At 31.0% G+C, this 18,676-nt stretch overlaps 3 protein-coding genes across 6 annotated transcripts in view; 2 read left to right on the forward strand and 1 right to left on the reverse strand.

Annotated features, from left to right (window-relative positions):
- The first annotated feature begins 571 nt into the window (after positions 1-571).
- Positions 572-2,151, forward strand: FRG1 (FSHD region gene 1). The gene is made up of 4 exons (XM_085201978.1): positions 572-732; positions 832-1,202; positions 1,536-1,725; positions 1,982-2,151. The coding sequence occupies exons 1-4, from the start codon at positions 671-673 to the stop codon at positions 2,127-2,129; spliced, it is 771 nt and encodes a 256-aa protein (XP_085058104.1). The 5' UTR covers positions 572-670; the 3' UTR covers positions 2,130-2,151.
- Positions 2,152-2,564: 413 nt separating this feature from the next.
- SCCRO4 (DCN1-like protein SCCRO4) lies at positions 2,565-11,203 on the reverse strand. 2 transcript variants are annotated; one of them, XR_014879020.1, is made up of 10 exons: positions 11,048-11,203; positions 10,677-10,793; positions 8,467-8,588; positions 7,910-8,010; positions 7,280-7,408; positions 6,751-6,875; positions 5,788-5,992; positions 5,032-5,153; positions 4,271-4,316; positions 2,565-3,348 (listed from the first exon to the last, which is right to left on the reverse strand). XR_014879020.1 is itself a non-coding variant. In XM_085201979.1 (9 exons), exons 3-8 carry the CDS (start codon positions 8,574-8,576, stop codon positions 5,059-5,061), a joined length of 765 nt encoding a protein of 254 aa, XP_085058105.1. In that variant the 5' UTR covers positions 8,577-8,588; positions 10,677-10,793; positions 10,872-11,140; the 3' UTR covers positions 2,565-4,316; positions 5,032-5,058. The 2 variants fall into 2 exon arrangements, 1 of the variants encoding a protein (XP_085058105.1); XM_085201979.1 differs by having other exon boundaries at positions 2,565-4,316; positions 10,872-11,140.
- Positions 11,204-13,944: 2,741 nt separating this feature from the next.
- The window catches only part of gogo (thrombospondin-1 like protein golden goal), a 150,928-nt gene continuing 146,196 nt past the window's right edge, over positions 13,945-18,676 (forward strand). For all 3 annotated transcript variants that reach the window (XM_085202471.1, XM_085202473.1, XM_085202472.1), the window contains exon 1: positions 13,945-14,168. The gene's annotated coding sequence lies outside the window, so the exon portion shown is untranslated. The remainder of the gene's footprint in view (positions 14,169-18,676) is intronic.

Consider the following 18,676-nt stretch of genomic DNA (forward strand, 5'->3'; position numbering starts at 1 on the left):
TTTATTTGGTGCTACGTCTGAAAGGTTAGTAGCCCACTTTCAAGTTGGTGATTACGCATACTGTCTTAACAACATATTAGACTAAGAGTCCCCAAAACTTTAGCTTTGCTAAAATGACGTAGGTCTGGCGGCCCTGGGATCTTTGGCTATACAGTTTGCTACAGTGTTTTATTTTACTTTTCCCCAACTTTACATCAATACCAGTATATAATGATTTTTTTCTTGAACTGACTTATTAACAAAAAGAATTGGATATTATGATATAAAAATAAATCTGTTTTTAATTTTATATCTATTTACTCCACGATTTTATTCATTAGCCATACCCACCAGTTACTAGTTTTCCAGTATAAAAGGTTACTGATATACAGTAGGATATCTTGATTAAGATTAATAGCCGATATAAATTATTTATTTTATTAAGCTTCAATTTCAAATTAAATCAATCGAGTTGAATTAGATATTTTTGTATATTTTATTTGTATAAATATTTTTTTTTATTATAGAGCATATAGGTATTATAAATCATATATATCCTGTAATATTAACTATGGTTAAACTATGTTTTTTAACTGTGGTTAGATAAATATATAAATATATAATAGTGTCATTGTCATATATTGCGAATAAAAATAATACCAAGTCTTGTTTTGTTACATTTAACTACATAATGAGTGACGAATATGCAGCTGTTAAGCGTGGAAAATTAGTTTTAAAAGGCGATAAACCAAAGTACGTTATCGAGGTTATAGTACTATTTTTCAAAATTTTACAATACGTAATAAATATTGTAAAGTACTTTTAGTTTTCATTAATTATACTTTTAATCAGGGCAAAAAAGCGCAAGCATAAGAAGAAAGACAAAACAGAAGATGAAAAAGTCGACGAAGATTGTATTAAACATGCCGGATGGTGGAAAGTAGAGAAATATGAAGACATAACAGGATCAGTTGCTATAGAATTTGGGAATAACGCTTATATATCAGCTTTAGATAACGGTCTATTTACTGTTGGAGCTCCTCATGGTGACTGTGAAGGGCCCTCACCTGAAGAAATATTTACTGCTTTTCCGGCTGGAGAAAACAAATTTGCACTGAAGTCTGGTTATGGCAAATATTTGGGAACTTCTTCTGATGGTCTTGTAATAGGGAGATCAGATGCAGTCGGCCCTATGGAACAGTGGGAGGCAGTGTGGCAAGATGGTAATTGTTTTTAACATTTAAAGGAATATATTAAGACATAAATCATAGCTGATATTACCCCTTCAACAGTTTCTAAATGAGGATTCATATGATGGATGAAGGGCTATATACAAATTTGTATGCACTAATAACTATTTTTCTTACCTTTAGATGGTTATTAATTTATAATTTATTTTGTAATATTTTTGTTGTAGCCATAATATTAATTTTTGAGAGAAATAGAGAAAAATTGGATGTTATTTAACACTTATATTACATAAAAGAATTAATAAAATAATAATACCATTGCAAATTTTTAATTTAAATATTATTTCAACATAAATAATCTTACAGGCCAAACAGCAATAATAAACTCGCTAAGTAAATTTGTAACAATAACTGAGGAAGACTCAGTTGTGGCCAGAGATTTTACAGCAAGCAAACAAAGTATGTGCAACATACGAAGCAACAAGAGTAGAGAAGTGAATAGTACTAAAATTGTGGAAGAGGAAGGTGACTTGGCTGAAGTGGAGGTTAATTATGTGTAAGTTTACTTTTTTTTAGCTTCATGGTTATACTGTATATCATGTTAGGCAAGTTGATGTTTTTCATTAAATTTTTATGTATTTAGAGACTTGTTTTATATATGTAATTAGAAATTTTTGCAATGTTGATAAATTAATAAGAATAATGTGTATTATATATATATATAAACATTTTTTTTTAAATAACATACTTTATTTTATAATTCATATTTTCTTGATAAAACAGTTTAATTAAAAAATATTTTCAATTTCCAGTAAAAAGTTCCAGAAGTTTCAAGATAAGAAACTCCGCATCAATGAGGGTAGCACTATAGAATTGAAAAAAGCAAAAGTAGACGGAAATCTTCACGAAACATTGTTAGATCGGAGAAGTAAAATGAAAGCTGATAGATATTGTAAATAAATTGAAGTTATGATAAATATAATTGTGTTTCATATAAAATAAATTTTCTTACTTTTTATCTATCAAGGGTTAAAAAATATTTGAATTTCAAGTAAATATTTGTATATTACCTACTGTACCCTGATAGATAATAATTTTGTTTTTATACAAATTTTTTTTTACTTTGACCAAATGTTCACATTGTTATTACAATTTCTTTATCACTACTTTGCCAATCAAATCAAAATGTTAGTGTATATTTATAAATAATATATACATATATATAAGTAAACTTTATATTATTTAAATATATCTATTCCATTGGGAACATAACCCCTTACCATCTCACTAATTTCTCGCTGCTAACCAGCAACCTGCGTATAATTGCTCATATATATTTTTTCACTTGTATAGAAACCAGGAATAAAGTAAAGGAATATTTAAAAAAATCCAAAATATGTTTTAAATGATTTATTTCTCTTGCAATGACATTCGGTACAAGGGGCCTAAAAATGTTTGAGAATAAATTTTGTATACACCGCGTTCTTAGAAACATACCGTATTCGTTACAATCATAGAGAATTTGAAAATACTAACTACATGTCTTATAAAAACCATATCTACACCTAAACCTAGTTAGACTAGACGACCTAGTCCATCGGAACTTGATTCAGAGCTTTTAGCGTTCATTAATTCCGAAGCCTGTTTATTTTACATAGATACTTAAATAAACAAATTATGAGTTACGGCATCAATTACTTAATAATTATTTTGACATAAGAATGGCGTCAAAATTACGCAGTCACAAAATTTTACTATAGATTATAAAATCATATAGAAACATACAGGCTTTAGAATTATGAAAGTTATACAAAAATGCAAATTAGTCTCTGAAGTAAGCGACACTTAAAAAGTAAGCTTCAGTCCAGTTCATATCGATAACTTACGATTAAAATTTTAAATTATACTGGCATTGAACGTTTGAGAGCTACCTTTGTAAATTAAATGAAGAAAATTATAATTAAAATATTTTATTTATATGGAAAAAAAGATAGTTTAAAACTACATATTTATTACTATGTATTGAATTTAATTTACAAAAGTGGCTGTAAAAAAGTTTTTATTTTCGTATTGATTCTGCATAAAACATAAATGTCTCCATGTTATCTTCTAAACTTAAAATGCATCATTATTATCTGATCTTCCAAATTAAATCTGTAATTGTCGAATGCGATAGATTCTGTGATTCGAGCATGAAATAAAAAAAAACAATTAATGAAAACGTTTTTTTGTTAAAAATTGGGGATACATTGAAAAATAAAAAAAATCATATAATAATTGTTTACGATCATTTTATTATTTAGCAAGTACCACATCACTCTTAAGAATTAATTTGTAATATTCGAAAATTAAAAATGTTTTTTTTTAATAATCAAGTGTGATATAGCACAGACTACAATTTATATAAAAACAATTGATATGATCCTAAACAACTAACAGTTATATAATAATTAAATTTTAATGTAAATGTTACATTTTTCGTCTATGTTTTATTTTTACATTTCCCAATATATGTACGTATTAGCATTTCTCACATAATTTGATCGCTAAATTCTAATTTTGGCATATATATGTATGTATGTATGACATATATATAAAACTTGACACTTAAGAAAAAAGTTGTACTATTTTTTTAAATTGAAATAATAAAACTGATTCGGTGGGCAATAAAATTAAATAAATAATCATCTTATACAAAATTAATATATGTATATTTCAGAGTATTTGAGATTGCCTACATTTTCAAATGATTGATACAATATACAAATGATGTTGAATTCATTGTCCTTTATTAAGCGAATCAATTCTGAACCCAATAAATTACTTATATAAAAATAACATAATTATTAATGATATTTGTAATTAATTTAAAGCTACTATTAGACATACATAAATATATTTTAAAAATGTATAATTATTTATAATTACATTTTAATAAAAACAAGCTACAATGAAATGATAATGACAATGAACTGGGGACAACAAAAATATTTTCTCATTACTACTAATAAGTATGTTTTTTTGTTTGTAATTTTCGGGGTTCAGTGGGCATGAAGAGTTGTGACGTAATATACATATACGTAATGACAATATACACTTACTGTACAGCGAACTGCCGACCGCCTGGACGACCACCGGTCACTAGCGCTATTGAACATACAGGAAAATAAATTTAGCACTTCGCTTTTCGCTTTCGTGACATTGCTCGCTGAGTGGTAAAAGTCCATACCACACTTTCGTCTTAATATCAGAGAGAGGAAATTAAAATAGTTCAATCCCCCGAGAGGTAATCGAAACATCTCGTTTACATTCACACGCTGTGCTGCTGCGGCACAACGGCCTCTATAATTATATTAACAATTTTGTGTAGTACACAAATACACGAGCACTAACGCCCTTAAAATAAATTTTAATACAGTTTTGAAAAAGAAATATTAAAAAAATTACAATTAATAATTGACATGATGTAATAGCACAGCATCTGGCTATAAGTACGAAACTTGTGGGTTCGTTCAAAGGTAGGGAACGAAAAAGTAAATAAAAATAATGAGTTTGTCATATAATTATATTGGATTAAGAATAGCAGTAATTGTGGGCTTGTTGCGGTTGCGAGTTCGACTTCCATTCAGGTGGTCACTCGCTTGCTTCGCTCTGATGTCGAGGTAAAGTGCGGCGTTGAGTTCTGCCACTCAACACGTAATGCCTCCAGAATTCGGCAGAAACTGAGGAACAGAGTGTCTTAAAACTAGGTTCTCGCATAAAGCGACCGGCCTCTGAATGATTATATTTAAATGATGTCTATTTCTCCACTCCACTCCCCACAACGTAAATATAAACGTAGGATAAAGTTGTTTGACGTTACCTGCACCCCTTCCATATTGCATATATCTCAGCTGGGCGGTCTCGTCCCCTCTCCTGATACATTGCCACCTTCACCGCGCTCACTGCGTAGCCACTCGACGAACTCGTCTAACATTACTGGCCCTAGACAGATAATAATTAATATTCAATAAAGAAAACAAAGAATATAAATGCAAGGTCAATATTTATATTTATTTTGTTACTGTGAAGGGAATATGTTCAGAAAAAAAAAAAAATTTAAAATGGTATAAAATACTGAACAGTGGTAAGGATTGAAGGACAAGAAGTTATGGCATTGTTCGATTTTTTTACGTTTGATAGATACTGATACGAAAAAAATTTGGACAATATAAAAAAAGGAATTTTTATTTAACATTATTTGTTAAAGTGTAAAGATTTAAGAAAATACACAAATAATACAGGTTTCTATTACCTTTAAGAAGTAGAAGAATAAAAGAAATGACACTCAAGGACAAAAATAAGTGGGAATTCGAATAAAGGTATTATAATATATTGTATTGACAAAGACCTTTTTCTGAAATAATAGCTCCTAACTGCCGACGCACATATTTCACTAAGTTGATTAATAAATATTAATCTCAATTTTACTTTGTCGCAAAATTCCGAAGAAAAGAGCAACAGTTCTTTCCAGCTGTTCTTAGCAGTACTGCTTGCTTATTTTTTTTACACGGTTCAAAAGTGCTTGCAAAAGTGTATGTAAATAATGAATATTTCTAATTTAAATGTATATACTGACAAGCGCCGTCTGCGTCGTAGGCGTGCAGCTGCGCGTCCACGGAGCGGCTGAACTCGAGTATATTGGTCCACTGATCGCGGTTGACGACGCGGTAGCGGCGCCCGCGCAGGAACTCGCCCAGAGGCGCGCGCAGCGACCAGCGCGGCAGCAGCACCGCCAGAAGCGCGCGCGCCGTCGCCGTGTCCAGCGAGCGCTGGTCCTTGTCCTGCACGCACATTAAATACAGTACTTGTATGGAAATTGTCAAAAGCAAGAAAAAAATATAAAGTCAGATTTACGCATGATATCTATGTATACCTAACTTCAATACTGCCGTACTCTATAAGGATTCTGATTTTGACAACACACACAATCACAATTCATGTGCCTGGCATTAGCCAAATGTTTGTGTACAAGGCTTTGTATAGGTACAATGAAACCTCCTGTTTGTGAAAGAAAAAGATCTGGTCGACCACATAGTGTTTGTACGAAAAAGCGATCAAAGCAATAAGGGAAAGAATTCGAACAAATCCTGTCTGAAAATGAGAGATTTTATCTCGGGAGTTGAAGATAATACCCAGCAGCTTAGAACTTGCATCTAGCATAAGAGATGCTCCGGTCATTTCTTAACTGATAATTAAAAAAAAAAAATGGGGTGGTAAAACAACTACTTAAGCGGTACGCAAAGGGACCAAATGCAACGCAAAGTACAGAAAAAAATTGTTAATGGATGAGAAGATTTTTACAATTGAGGACTATTTTAACAAACAAAATGACTGTGTTTATGCTGAAAGATCTAAAGGAGCTTCCTAATTAGCCAACACAGTACAACAAGGATACAGTACAATGTTGTGTGTGTGTTGTTAATTTTTAATTATATTACACATCATTAAAAAAATTTTTTTCTTTGTACAGCATTTATGGCAAGACTAAGTATCATTTTTATTATTTTTTAATTTTTCATTATAATAAAAATCCTCTTACCCTTGCAAAATCATATGAATATCTATATACAGCTTTAAACACATAGGAGTCACTGAGCAAATGGCGCAGGTAGTCTAATTTGTTTTGTAACTTCTGGACACTATCACATTGTAAATCTGTTAATCCTGAAATTAAAAAACATAATTAAAAAATATATTTGCATTTTTTAAGTTTCCAGATGTATCCCACATATAGCAGAGGTAGTCACAGGAAGTTTAGTGTGAAGGCACTCCATTTTCCACGCACCGCCGAATTTTGAGGACATTGATAATATGAAACTGTTAATATACAGAACTTAACTTCACTTTGTAACATTTGTCTTGTTACATGCCCGAGGAAATAAAAATAATGAATTCTGCAGAGTATGATTTTTAAAAAAATAAATTTCAACAAAAAACACTTAGAGAAGTGAATGCAAATATGAAAACAATAAATTTTATTATTTTCTATTAAGTACACAATACAATGCTTATTGTGCAACTATAACAATTGTAGCAGTCTTAAAAATAGAAAAAAATTATAAGTATACCTTTAAGCCATTCCTCCTGTGTAAAATATCCCATTTGTTTGGCACCCATTTTGTATGCTATGACCAACATCACAATATTTTCCGGATCAACGCCAATGTCTTCACAAAATTTTTCCATGCCTTCAGGTCCTGGAAATATTCAAATAATTTTCTTAGTAATGCAACTTCTATTTAAAAAATTATAACAGATTGTTAAATATTATATCAGTTAAGAAAATTATAGATCAAGAAAATGGTCATGCCTATTATATGAGTTTAGGGAAATAAATAGGAAGAGGCCAGTGGTAGCACAGGGTCACAAGAGTGCGACTGTAAATGGACAGGTTGTGGGTTCAATCCTCACTCAAGGATATGAAATATTTAATACTTCCATTTCCTCGCTCTGGTAACAAGGCAAAGCACGGCATACGGTTTCGCCGCTCAAAACGCAATACCTCCAGAATTTGGCGGAAAGTGGGGAACTTAGTATCTTACCACTAACTTCTCGCTGCCTACTCTGCTGTTTGTAAGCGAAAAATAATGAAAAGAGCTATATAATTTCAAAATTCTTTGTTCCTACTCCACTGAAAATTTTTACACATAAGCAAAGGAAAAAGTAAAATAATAGACAAATTAAGTATATTTTTTTACCTAAAACATCTGGCTCTGATACGGTAGTGTATTCTTTGAACCATGCCAAACATTTTTTTACACTGAAACTTGTATCTTCTGTTTTAGAATGTCTCCTGGAACTGAAACGGAAAAGATAGAAAATTAAATGAATTATCAAATTTATATATATTTTTTCATACCACTCTTTCTCCATATGGCCGGCTGGGCAAAAGGAAACTAGTGTGGGACACTCTATTCTCCATTATAACACTTCCGTTCCCCACATTCCGCCAAATTTAAAGATATTATTTACTAAAATTAGTTTGAGAAATTTCTATTTCTATTCATAATAAACCTTGAGGCTGTCTGCTGACTGCAAACGCGATGGTTGTGGATACGATCCCCACTCGGCGGACTGATTATATTTAAATTATTTCTATTAAAATTATTTCTATTTCCTGGCTTTGGTACACAAAGAGGGAACCTGGTGTTAAACATTTTGTTTCCCACTTTGCGTCCGTTTTTCAAGACATTGCGTGTTGAGTACATCGGTAGAGCGGTTAGAGGGTTCAGCGTGAAGCTTACATTAAACTAACCTTGTATTCCTAGATCGTTTGTGGTGGTGATGGTCGTCGAGTGAAGTAGTTCCAGGCAGCAGCTCGGTAGAGGGGGCGCCACTGCGCGTACGCTTACTGCAACGCGGCATTGCTCTACCACCCTGATATATTAAATACTTATCATATATATATATATATATATATGGATATTTATTAATATTACTAGCGGCCCGCCCGCGGCTTCGCCCACTCACTTCACTCCTAGCTTATGTTATTTTAAATTATTAGGTCAGAATAATAACCTCATTTCTTTCAACACTGACCATGCAGAACAACTATTCCGAAGCCGTTATATTCACATCTCTTAAGGTTTAGCTGGATTGTTAAGGTTCCATATCAGCTGCTCCAGATCTACATTTTTAATGTGTAAACAGAAAATGCTTGTTATGTTGATCAACTTTTACTAAGATGCTATATTTATACCTCTTAGAGATTACTTGGGCTGCTAGGGTTCCTACGTCAGACCTTCATTTTTGTTATGTAGGTGGAAATTATTTGTTATGTTGTTCAATTTTCCCCAAGGCAGTATATTTATATCTTTTACAATTTAGACAGGCTGTTAGGGTTCTACATCAGGTATACAGATTTTCAAAATAAACTATAGCCTAGATGTTGCCTAGACTTAACAGTCCTGTAGTTCCGGAGATTAGCGTGTACAAACAGACAATTTTTATCTTGTGAATTTGGGCTCTATTACTGTTCCTAAAACTCCCTCAATTAATATTTTGTAAATATATTCAATGTATAGACACACCATTTTTACTTTCTTATTATTTGTATAGATTACATTAATAAATATGTATTAGAATCCAGTGTACAATTATGATTACACTGAAATAATGCCTGAGAAAAATTGCTAATTTATAGTAATCATATAAAGCTTAAAGCAACAGCTTCTTTGTTTGCACAATCAGGAATTATTGATTCCAATTGAAAAAAATATTTTCCATATATTAATCAAGGAAGGCTATGTATGTGATAATACTTTACGTTAATTGGTTCGATGTAAGTATTTTTACATCGCCCACACTTTATCAAAACACAAATCTCCTATTTAAAAAATTGTCTGAAGTAATTTCTGATTTTGTGATAAGACCGTCTTTTGTGGTTCATTTTTATATGGCTGCGGCAAAGCCCAAAAGGAGGGTTATGCCTTAGGCATTGCATATTGAGTGGCAGAACCCAACACTATGCTTTGCCTTGACACCAAATCGAAGAAATGAAAATATTAAATGTTTAATTTCCTCAAGTGGGAATTGAACCCACAATTTGTCATATTTAGTCACATTTTGTGCCCTTGCACCGCAAGATTTATAATTTCTAGATTTATTGAAATTAATGTGTTTTTGGATTAGACTATAAGATTAAATAATTATAATATCATAAAGCTGAAGAGTTTGTTTCGTTGAAAATGCTAATCTCAGGAACTATTGGAAAATTCTTATATTTTGGATAATCCGTATGAGGCCTATAATACATCATGCTATAATCCATAATTTTGAAGTAACAATAAAAATGTTGTAAAAAGTGTTTTTGTCCAAGTGGATGAAGCCACGGGTAAAGTAATTTTATAATATGGAAATGATAGCAATTTTTGCTGGTCTGTTAACATTACGGCCATTAATTTTGACAGCCATTCAAAATTTAAAAAAAAATGATTATATGTATTCAAATTACAACAAATATAAAAATAAAAATTCAGAGAGATCTAAATTATACTCAACATACTAATGTATGTTAAGCCTTTATTATTTTTTTATTATAGTAGTACTTGTATATATACTTAAATTAAACAATGAAAGTTGTAATTATATATAGAATATATTAGGTAATATTATAAGGAAAACATGTTAAAGCTACTATGTACTAATATTATTCTTTAATAATGTCGTATCAGAACATGTTTCACGTTCTTTTGAACTTTAAAACAAGGCTAAATAGGCTATTGTTAAATTTTCCAAAACATTACTTATAAACATCAATTATGCAAGTAATTAAGCAGTTACACATATATTATGTTATTTATGGAATTTTTTGGAATTCATAAATTTCATTTTGCATGTTTCGATTTTTCAAGCACACCCACGCGAGCAAATCCATGGTATTGTGTTAGTGTATATTTATAAAAGCAACTAACGATTTAACAAGAAAATGTCAGTTTAACAACACGTGTAATGATAAATACTTACTATAGGTGGCAGATTCGATATAAAACTAGAGAACTTGAAAGGGTTTTCGTCTCCTATTTTGCGAATTTGCGGAGACAGCTTGACGAAAAAATGTCTACTTGACAGGTCGATAATAACCTGAAATAAAAAATCAATGTGGGGATAAAGGGAGAGCGAAAATGGCACATATCACAATACAAGGCATTAAACATGTACCTGAATTTATTATAATAAAAATATAACAAAAAATAACAAATGGTGAAGTAGTTCATAAATCTTGGCAATACTTGGTGCCTTATATGTTAAGCGAAGAATACACTTATAAACAAACTAATGAAGTAGAAACGAGTGTAAAGAGTATTTTAAATGTTTTTATGACACATAAAACATACCGTTCATAACAAATTATAACAAATTTTATAAAATTAAAGTGCAAACACAGCGGCGGAGAAGAGAAAAACTCAAAACGAAACTATTCGAGTCACAGATAATAACAAAACAAAACGACGTTTTGTCAATACTTCGCATTAGCAATTCATAGACAAGTATTTATAATTTAATCAAAAATAGAGTTCGTTGTGATTTTTTTGTTATTTAATTATAATTAAATATAGTTCTATAAATACTAAACGAAGTTGGATTGATTGATTGACGAGGAACATTTAAAGTATAGACAAAGTGCGGTACTTTGTTTGTACTGGAATAGAAACTGGAATAGTACCCAAAATATAAATTCTACTAAAGTTAATATTCTTATGTAATTTATTCCTGTAATGGAGAATGAAGAAAATTATATTTTTTATTATATTGTCTAATATATATTTTTTTGTAATTGTATATACATACAATCTCTATTTATTTATATTTTTTTGCTTATATGAATATGCTTTTCTTTACAATTTTATATTCTAATTCCTAAACGGAACAAGTAAAAGATAAACTTTTTACTTGTTCGGTTTTCAAGAATTAGTATTCATGGTTTTCACTTTTCGTTTCGAAATGTTTCAATTTTTAAATATTATCAATATAGCAAAGTAACTTGTAAGGTTTTATATTTTTATATATAAATATTGTCATTTTCACATCCTTCTTATAGTGAAATACTTATATTATGATGGATAACGAAAATTAATCCTAAGGGGCCGTTCGATTAACATTTAAGAAATTTATCTTGCTTATTTTGCCATTGTTTATAAAATGTGATAATTTTCTTTTCCCATTTTGACACTTCCGTTCCCCCACTTTCCTCCAAATTTCCTCCACATGCCTGTTAAGTGGTGGAACTCAACGCCGCGCTTTGCCTTATTACCAGAGCGAGGAAATAAAAATATTAAATATTTCATTCCCCAAAGCGGGAATCAAATCTACAACCGTCACATTTACGTCATCGCACACTTGTGCCCCTGCGCCACGATAATCGATGATAATTTATAAGGATAGCTAGTAAAACTAAGCAATGGAGAAACAAGCACTCTAGCTTAATATGATTTACAATCAATTTATGTTTGAATACCTAATTAAAAACGAATTCGTCTCGTTTTGCCCAAATGAGATGAAAAACAAAACGGTGCCACCCACACAATTTTTACCGGCTAAAAATGAATCCTGAAAAATAAAAAAGAAAACAACCATTTATAATATCATCTTGGGCGTTCTTTCTAAATAGATTGATATTAACTTAATAAGTATTGCATGCCCCTAGATAAAAACTATACATTTACTAAATTACAGACAACTAACTAAAAACATCATTTATAAATAGATATTTAAATCTTATTAAATAATAGGTATATTGATGTACAAGCAAATTTGCATCGTACGAACTACCAAAAATCTGTTTTTAATAGTATTATATTTTTTTACTACCTAATTTAATAAAATCAATTAGCTTTTCTAAACAGTTTCTATAAAGTAAATGTATTAAAAGCATTGCCATAGCCACCGTCGCGTCATACAGGAGTTAGGGCGTGTCGGGTAAATACAGGATAGCAAACGTGATAGTTGTGGGGTCAAACATACCCTAGGGAATATTTAAACATGAAAAACTGATTGTGACGTGGTAGAAGTAGAAGCTATCGTGGCGTATTGGTACAGTGTACGACTGTGAACGCGATGGTTGTGCATTTGTAGCCCAATTTGGCAAGCCAAATTGTAGCTTTGACACCATCGTAAAGCAATGGCACAACGGTAATTGTAACGCGACGGTTGTGAGTTCGATGTGCATTACTTTCGCATGTGTGTTGTGGGCCACAGCTTATGGCCACGACTGGCTTCACTAACTTTGAATATTTCGAAAAAACAATGTCAATTTTAGATATTTTTTCCATTATTTCAATTTTACAAAAGCATAATATTATGTAAATATCGATAACACAAAATCCCTGAAAATAGAAAGAAATATTTATATTCGGAAACGGAAACTTATCCTTTCAAGAAAAACTCTTACGTCGGTTCCATACAGATAACTTTTCACACCTTAAACGTAGAATAGAATTGTATATTTTAATTCAATGTTTCTCAAGTAGGGCGGGGAAGCCCGGCAACCTCTCGCCTGGTGAGGCAATGCATTTAAATTAAACAATCTTTTATTTCCGCTGCCCCCAGCGAAGATTTGCAATTTCCTCAAAACTTTTAATAGCTTTTGTTATTTTGATTATAACTTCATTGTAATTGTAACTACTTATTTTTTTATTAAAAAAATATGTTTAATGTTTGAAATATTATAAATTTTAAAAGAAAATTGTATTTTTTTGTATATAACAATACATAAATGAGAACAAGCAGAAATGAGAGCAGAAAGGATAAACCTCAATAATTGGTTCATCATTGTGCATATATAAAAGAACAATGCATTCAATGTACGGCTTAGTATGTACTTTTTGTAATATTGTGTTTCATGAGGAGAGTTTCATCAGAAATTGAGTACAATTATATTAATAAAACATTTGATAAATTAGTGTGAGTAGTCTTTATGTGTAGTCTGTATAAGAAGTGACCCTTCCTTACTATACTTTCCATATGAAGTTAGCCAAAGACCAAAGACATCAAAGTGTTTTAGGCAAAGTAATCTCATATCTCAGGTCCTTATAAACGATCTGTGAACATCATAAAACAGCTTAAGAAACCCTTTTCAAACTATACAAAGTTTGTTTAAACTTAATAAAGTGAGTCGTTTATTACTATACAACCTACATAGTGGAACGAAAATGGCGACGGCTCGGTCCCATTCAGCCGGCAGTCTGTTCGCCCCCTCTCACCCTATATTACCCCAAGCCCGAGCTACCCTTTCAGTTAGTTACTCGCCAACCCTCGTGGAGGGTGTACGTCCTATGCAATAAATATTAACGCGATCTTTTCCGAAGTGCAATAAACATTTTCGAATTTTCTCTCTCATATTGTGTTCATGTGCTGTTCGTTCTGTTATTCTGTTTATATTTAGTTTTGTTTGTGATATTGTTATTCGATTGGTTTAGTACAGGAAGGTGTTTGTTTTTGTCCGCTATAACAACTTACGTAAGTATTTACTGCATTGCGATACGCTCTAATTTTATAATTTTCTATTCAAAGTAATGAGTGTTTTAAGAAATACTAAGTACTTGTATAGATTTTTTACAGATTAAAAATATTTTTCCTTATTTACGATATTTGTAGATGACAAAATTGATGTTCGATATTTTGAATTAAGTAAACTGTTCTTTTATATAATTATTATATTGAAGTAGAGAATGATTATGTTTTTATAGAGCATTTATGTACTGGGATATGTATTGGGATACCTGCTATCCCGAACATTGCTTCTGAAATAACTGTCTCTACTATTATATTACAATAATGTGACGAGTTTTTGATTCATGTTTTCTTTTAAATTCTAATATGGAACTTTTATTGTTTAACTCAATTATAATAACTTGGAGTCTGCATTTTCGGAAGCATTTTCTAGGGAGTGAGCTAAGACAATAAAAAATTAAAATAAATACAAATTAATCTATGTTTGAAGTACTTTCAATTAAATCATGGAATTCAATAGATAAACAGTTAAATCCTCTACTTAAATCGAATTTGAATCGAGTTAGCTCCTTTCTGGGCAATCCAAACAGCAAAAGATTTGATAGAATATTTAGAGATTTTCTAGTAAGGTGCACACTTGTTCAAGGGGCCCGTTGCATTGCGTTTCCGCCCTGCACCCTCCCTCGAGTAGTGAAAATTCAATTGCAGGACCATTTGAGCTTTTATTTGATTTCCTAACGTTTTCCTCCGTAACATGATAAAGCTTGTACGGCGTATTCCGGAAATGTACATGGAAAATTGCGTATTTCGTCCTAAATTTGAGTTAATGAATAATATGATGATAACAAACTGGAAAATTATTTTCAGACATGGAAATGTCAAATATAATAATAAATTATGGATTATGGTGTTGTAAAATTTAAAAAATAGTAATTTACGTAATATTATTTGCTTACTCTATAATTGCTTAAAATTTAATTTTTAAGAAAAATAGCTCTATATTTGTCAAAATAAAAACATTCACATTTTTTAGTATGTACCTACAATGTATGTACATATATCAATAATATTTTTGTTTGACAAACTGAGAAATGTCTACTAAAAATTGTTCGAATATTTGTTTGTACGCACGGTACCACATACCTATATACTATACTAGCGGACGCGCGCAGCTTCGCTTGCGTATTTAGGATAGAATTGTAATAACCCATGAAACATGTATTCAATGAAATATTTTTAAGAGTCTAAATTTCAAATTTTATCAAAATCGGTGGCGATTTAAAGATTTATCCATACAAACTTTCAACCCCTTATTTGTACCCTTAGGGGATAAATTCTAGAAAACCATGAAACACATGTTCAATTAAATATTTTTAAGAATCTAAATATGAAATTTTATAAAAATCGGTGGCGATTTAAGACTTTTTCATACAAACTTTCAACCCCTTATTTGCACCCTTAGGGAAAGAATTCTAAAAAACGATAAAACAGGTGTTCAATTAAATACTTTTAAAAATCTAAATTTCAAATTTAAAAAAAATCGGTGCCGATTTAGTTTTTTTTCCATACAAACTTTGAACCCCTATTTCACCCCTTTAGGGTTAAAATTTTTCAAAATTCCTTCTTAGTGGATGTCCAAATTATGAAAGTAAACATCTGTGCAAGTTTCATGTTCATACCATCAGCGGTTACGGCTGTGCGTGCGTCTTACCTCAGTCAGTGAGGACAAGTCCTTTTATATATATAGATATGTACAATTTTTAATACCGTTTGGAATTTAGTGTGTCACAAATATTTTCAAAGCTTCTAACTGTGATGTTGGATAAAGTAAGGTTTGTACAAGAAAGGTTGAAATGATGCACAGCCTTTACTTTTTTATCAGCTCTACATTTATTCTGTATAGCACGGTAAGCAGCGAGAATCTAGTGCCAATACACTCCGTTCTGCACTTTTCACCTGAATTCGAAGGAAGAGTAAAGATATTGTGTATTGAGTGGTCAAGGCCAGATTTTAGAGCGGTTGAATAAAAATAATTCGTATCTCTGTGTAGAAAATGGAACTCACAACCATAAGGTTCACAGTTCGATACTGTCCCACTGCGCCATAATGGGCTTTTAAATTTTTATAAGCAATATAGAAGATAAATAGTATTATTTGTATTATTGTATATAATTTTAAACCACCCAAAAAACTATTTTCCCCTAAAAATCCTTTTCAATTCGCTTTCCCATACAAGGCTTTGACAATTTGTCACTGTTAGCGCAAATTAAGTCTCCGGTGTGTATGTATTCGATACATTACCTTCACGCTTGCTCTCGTTAAAACTGACGCATGCCGAGCAGTTTACTAGACTGTGAATGAAGCAATCTACATATTTTTGCCACTTTTGTATCATAAATTTAATGAAATATACAAATTTTAATGATTTTATTTCACAATGTTATTAACGCGTTTAAGATTTACTATTATTAATTTATTGTTTCAGAGTTCCCAATATATTTCATTTGAATATTTACAGAAGGTTTTAAAAAGAGAACATGAAAAGTCAATTATGTCATTCTACAACATGCACTATTATACATATTATACAAAAGTAACTGTGTTAAAAACAACGTGGTATATATAAAAATTATGATTTATTTACATTATACGCGCAAATTTAATGAGGTAATAGATACCTTTGTGTCTATTTTTATCTCTAAAAATACTTAATTTCATTAAATAATAATAAAAAAAAAATTTATAGTTTAAAATAGCGTGAAATCTTTGTTTAAATTATACCCTGCCCAATAAGTGGTATAGGCATAGAAAAAAATGAAAGCGAGAAGCTTTTGTTCTTCCGCGCTTTTAGTACAAATAGACAGCTTTTACTTCAGCACTTAATGGGAGTGATTTATTATTACGTCATTGTACTAAACCACACATGAAATAGAAGAAAGAGCATTAGCCTGTAAACATTATGGGTTCGATTCCCAATCGGGGAAAAAAAATATTTTTATTTCCTCGCATTGGTAACAAGACCAAACGCAATGATTGATTTCCTTTGCTCACAACGTCTCGGAAACCGGATGGAAAGTGAGGAACGGAGTGTCTAAACACTAGCTCGGTATAGTAAAAAGCTAAAAAAATATTATATACTAATACTTTCATTTCTATATTCTAACATCTAAATTTTAACGTTTAATACACAATGCTAGTTTACGCATTCTGATTCTTAACAAAGGATATATTGTAGGGAGGTAGACTGTGAATAAAATAATTTAAATAATTATATAATAATTTACATATCATTTTCAAGTACACAATTTAATATTATAAGCTGTAACCGCTGATCTCTGGTTTATATTTGTGTAAAATGATATTAATCTTCACATAGAAATAAGTGTGGGTAAATTATATTTTATCAATTTGTTTCTCGTATCAGTATTTCTAAAATTTCAGTTCGTTTCTTGTTAACACAGTTATTCTCCATACTTGTTTTTTTTTAATATCTCAGTCTCGTTTAAATCGAAATTCGACCTATTTTCAAGACATGCATTCGATTATGCATTCGGGTGTGTTCTTGGTTATCAGGGCGAGGGAACTATAATAACTCTTTCCCCCGAGTAGGAATCGAAGTCACAATCGTTGCGTTTACACTCATACCTTATATCGCTGCGCCAAATATGTATTTAATATTAAAATAAAATATAAACATACATCAAACAGTAATCAATTCATACTAAAACACATACATTTTCCATTTTCCTAATAAATTTTCATAGAAAACAAACAATACAATATTATATGAAAAGTCTTTGACTAATGTTATTTAGTCAAATAACCATTAACAGGGGGAAACGGTGAACGTCATTTTCTGATGATTTATTACCATTTCTTTTATTATATAAAAGTTTCTTTATGAATAAGATCATTAATAAAAATATATAAAGGCATTTCAATGAAATTAGGTTCATAATAGGCCTAGGTGTGTTATTAAAAGTAAATTATCATTTTAAAATATAATTTACAAATAATAATACCTACCATATTTTCTTTTCTTTTGTATAGCAGAGTGGGCAGAGAGACATTTTTTTTTCCATTTTCTCTTCGGACCCTGTATTTAAAGTATCTTACCTGAGTAGATAATCGAAATAACTCAGAGTCCCCAATAGTGATCAAACACATAATACTAGGTGTTAAGACATTACGTTCCCATTAAAACACTTCCGTTCTCCACTTTCCACGAAATTCTGAAGGCATTGCGTGTTGAGTGGCGAAACTCAATGCCGCGCTGTGTTTCATTTTCACGAGTGGGAGTCGAACTCACAACCTGTCGCGTTTAGAGTCGCACGCTTGTGTGCCTGCGTTACAACTGGCCTCAAATACTGTTCTAAAATGCTTAATAAATTCAATAAATTATTTTATCTCATACAAAATTTGCAACCTTATTTAAAATGTTGATTTTGCTTTAAATTCAATGTGGCGATATATTGCCTTCGTCTAAGAATGTCTTCCTTTCATAGGTATATATA

The sequence above is a fragment of the Heliconius melpomene genome, chromosome 18, assembly GCF_056956725.1.
Source record: "Heliconius melpomene rosina isolate 202511_hmr_F chromosome 18, ASM5695672v1, whole genome shotgun sequence".
In the NCBI taxonomy this organism is placed as follows: domain Eukaryota; kingdom Metazoa; phylum Arthropoda; class Insecta; order Lepidoptera; family Nymphalidae; genus Heliconius; species Heliconius melpomene.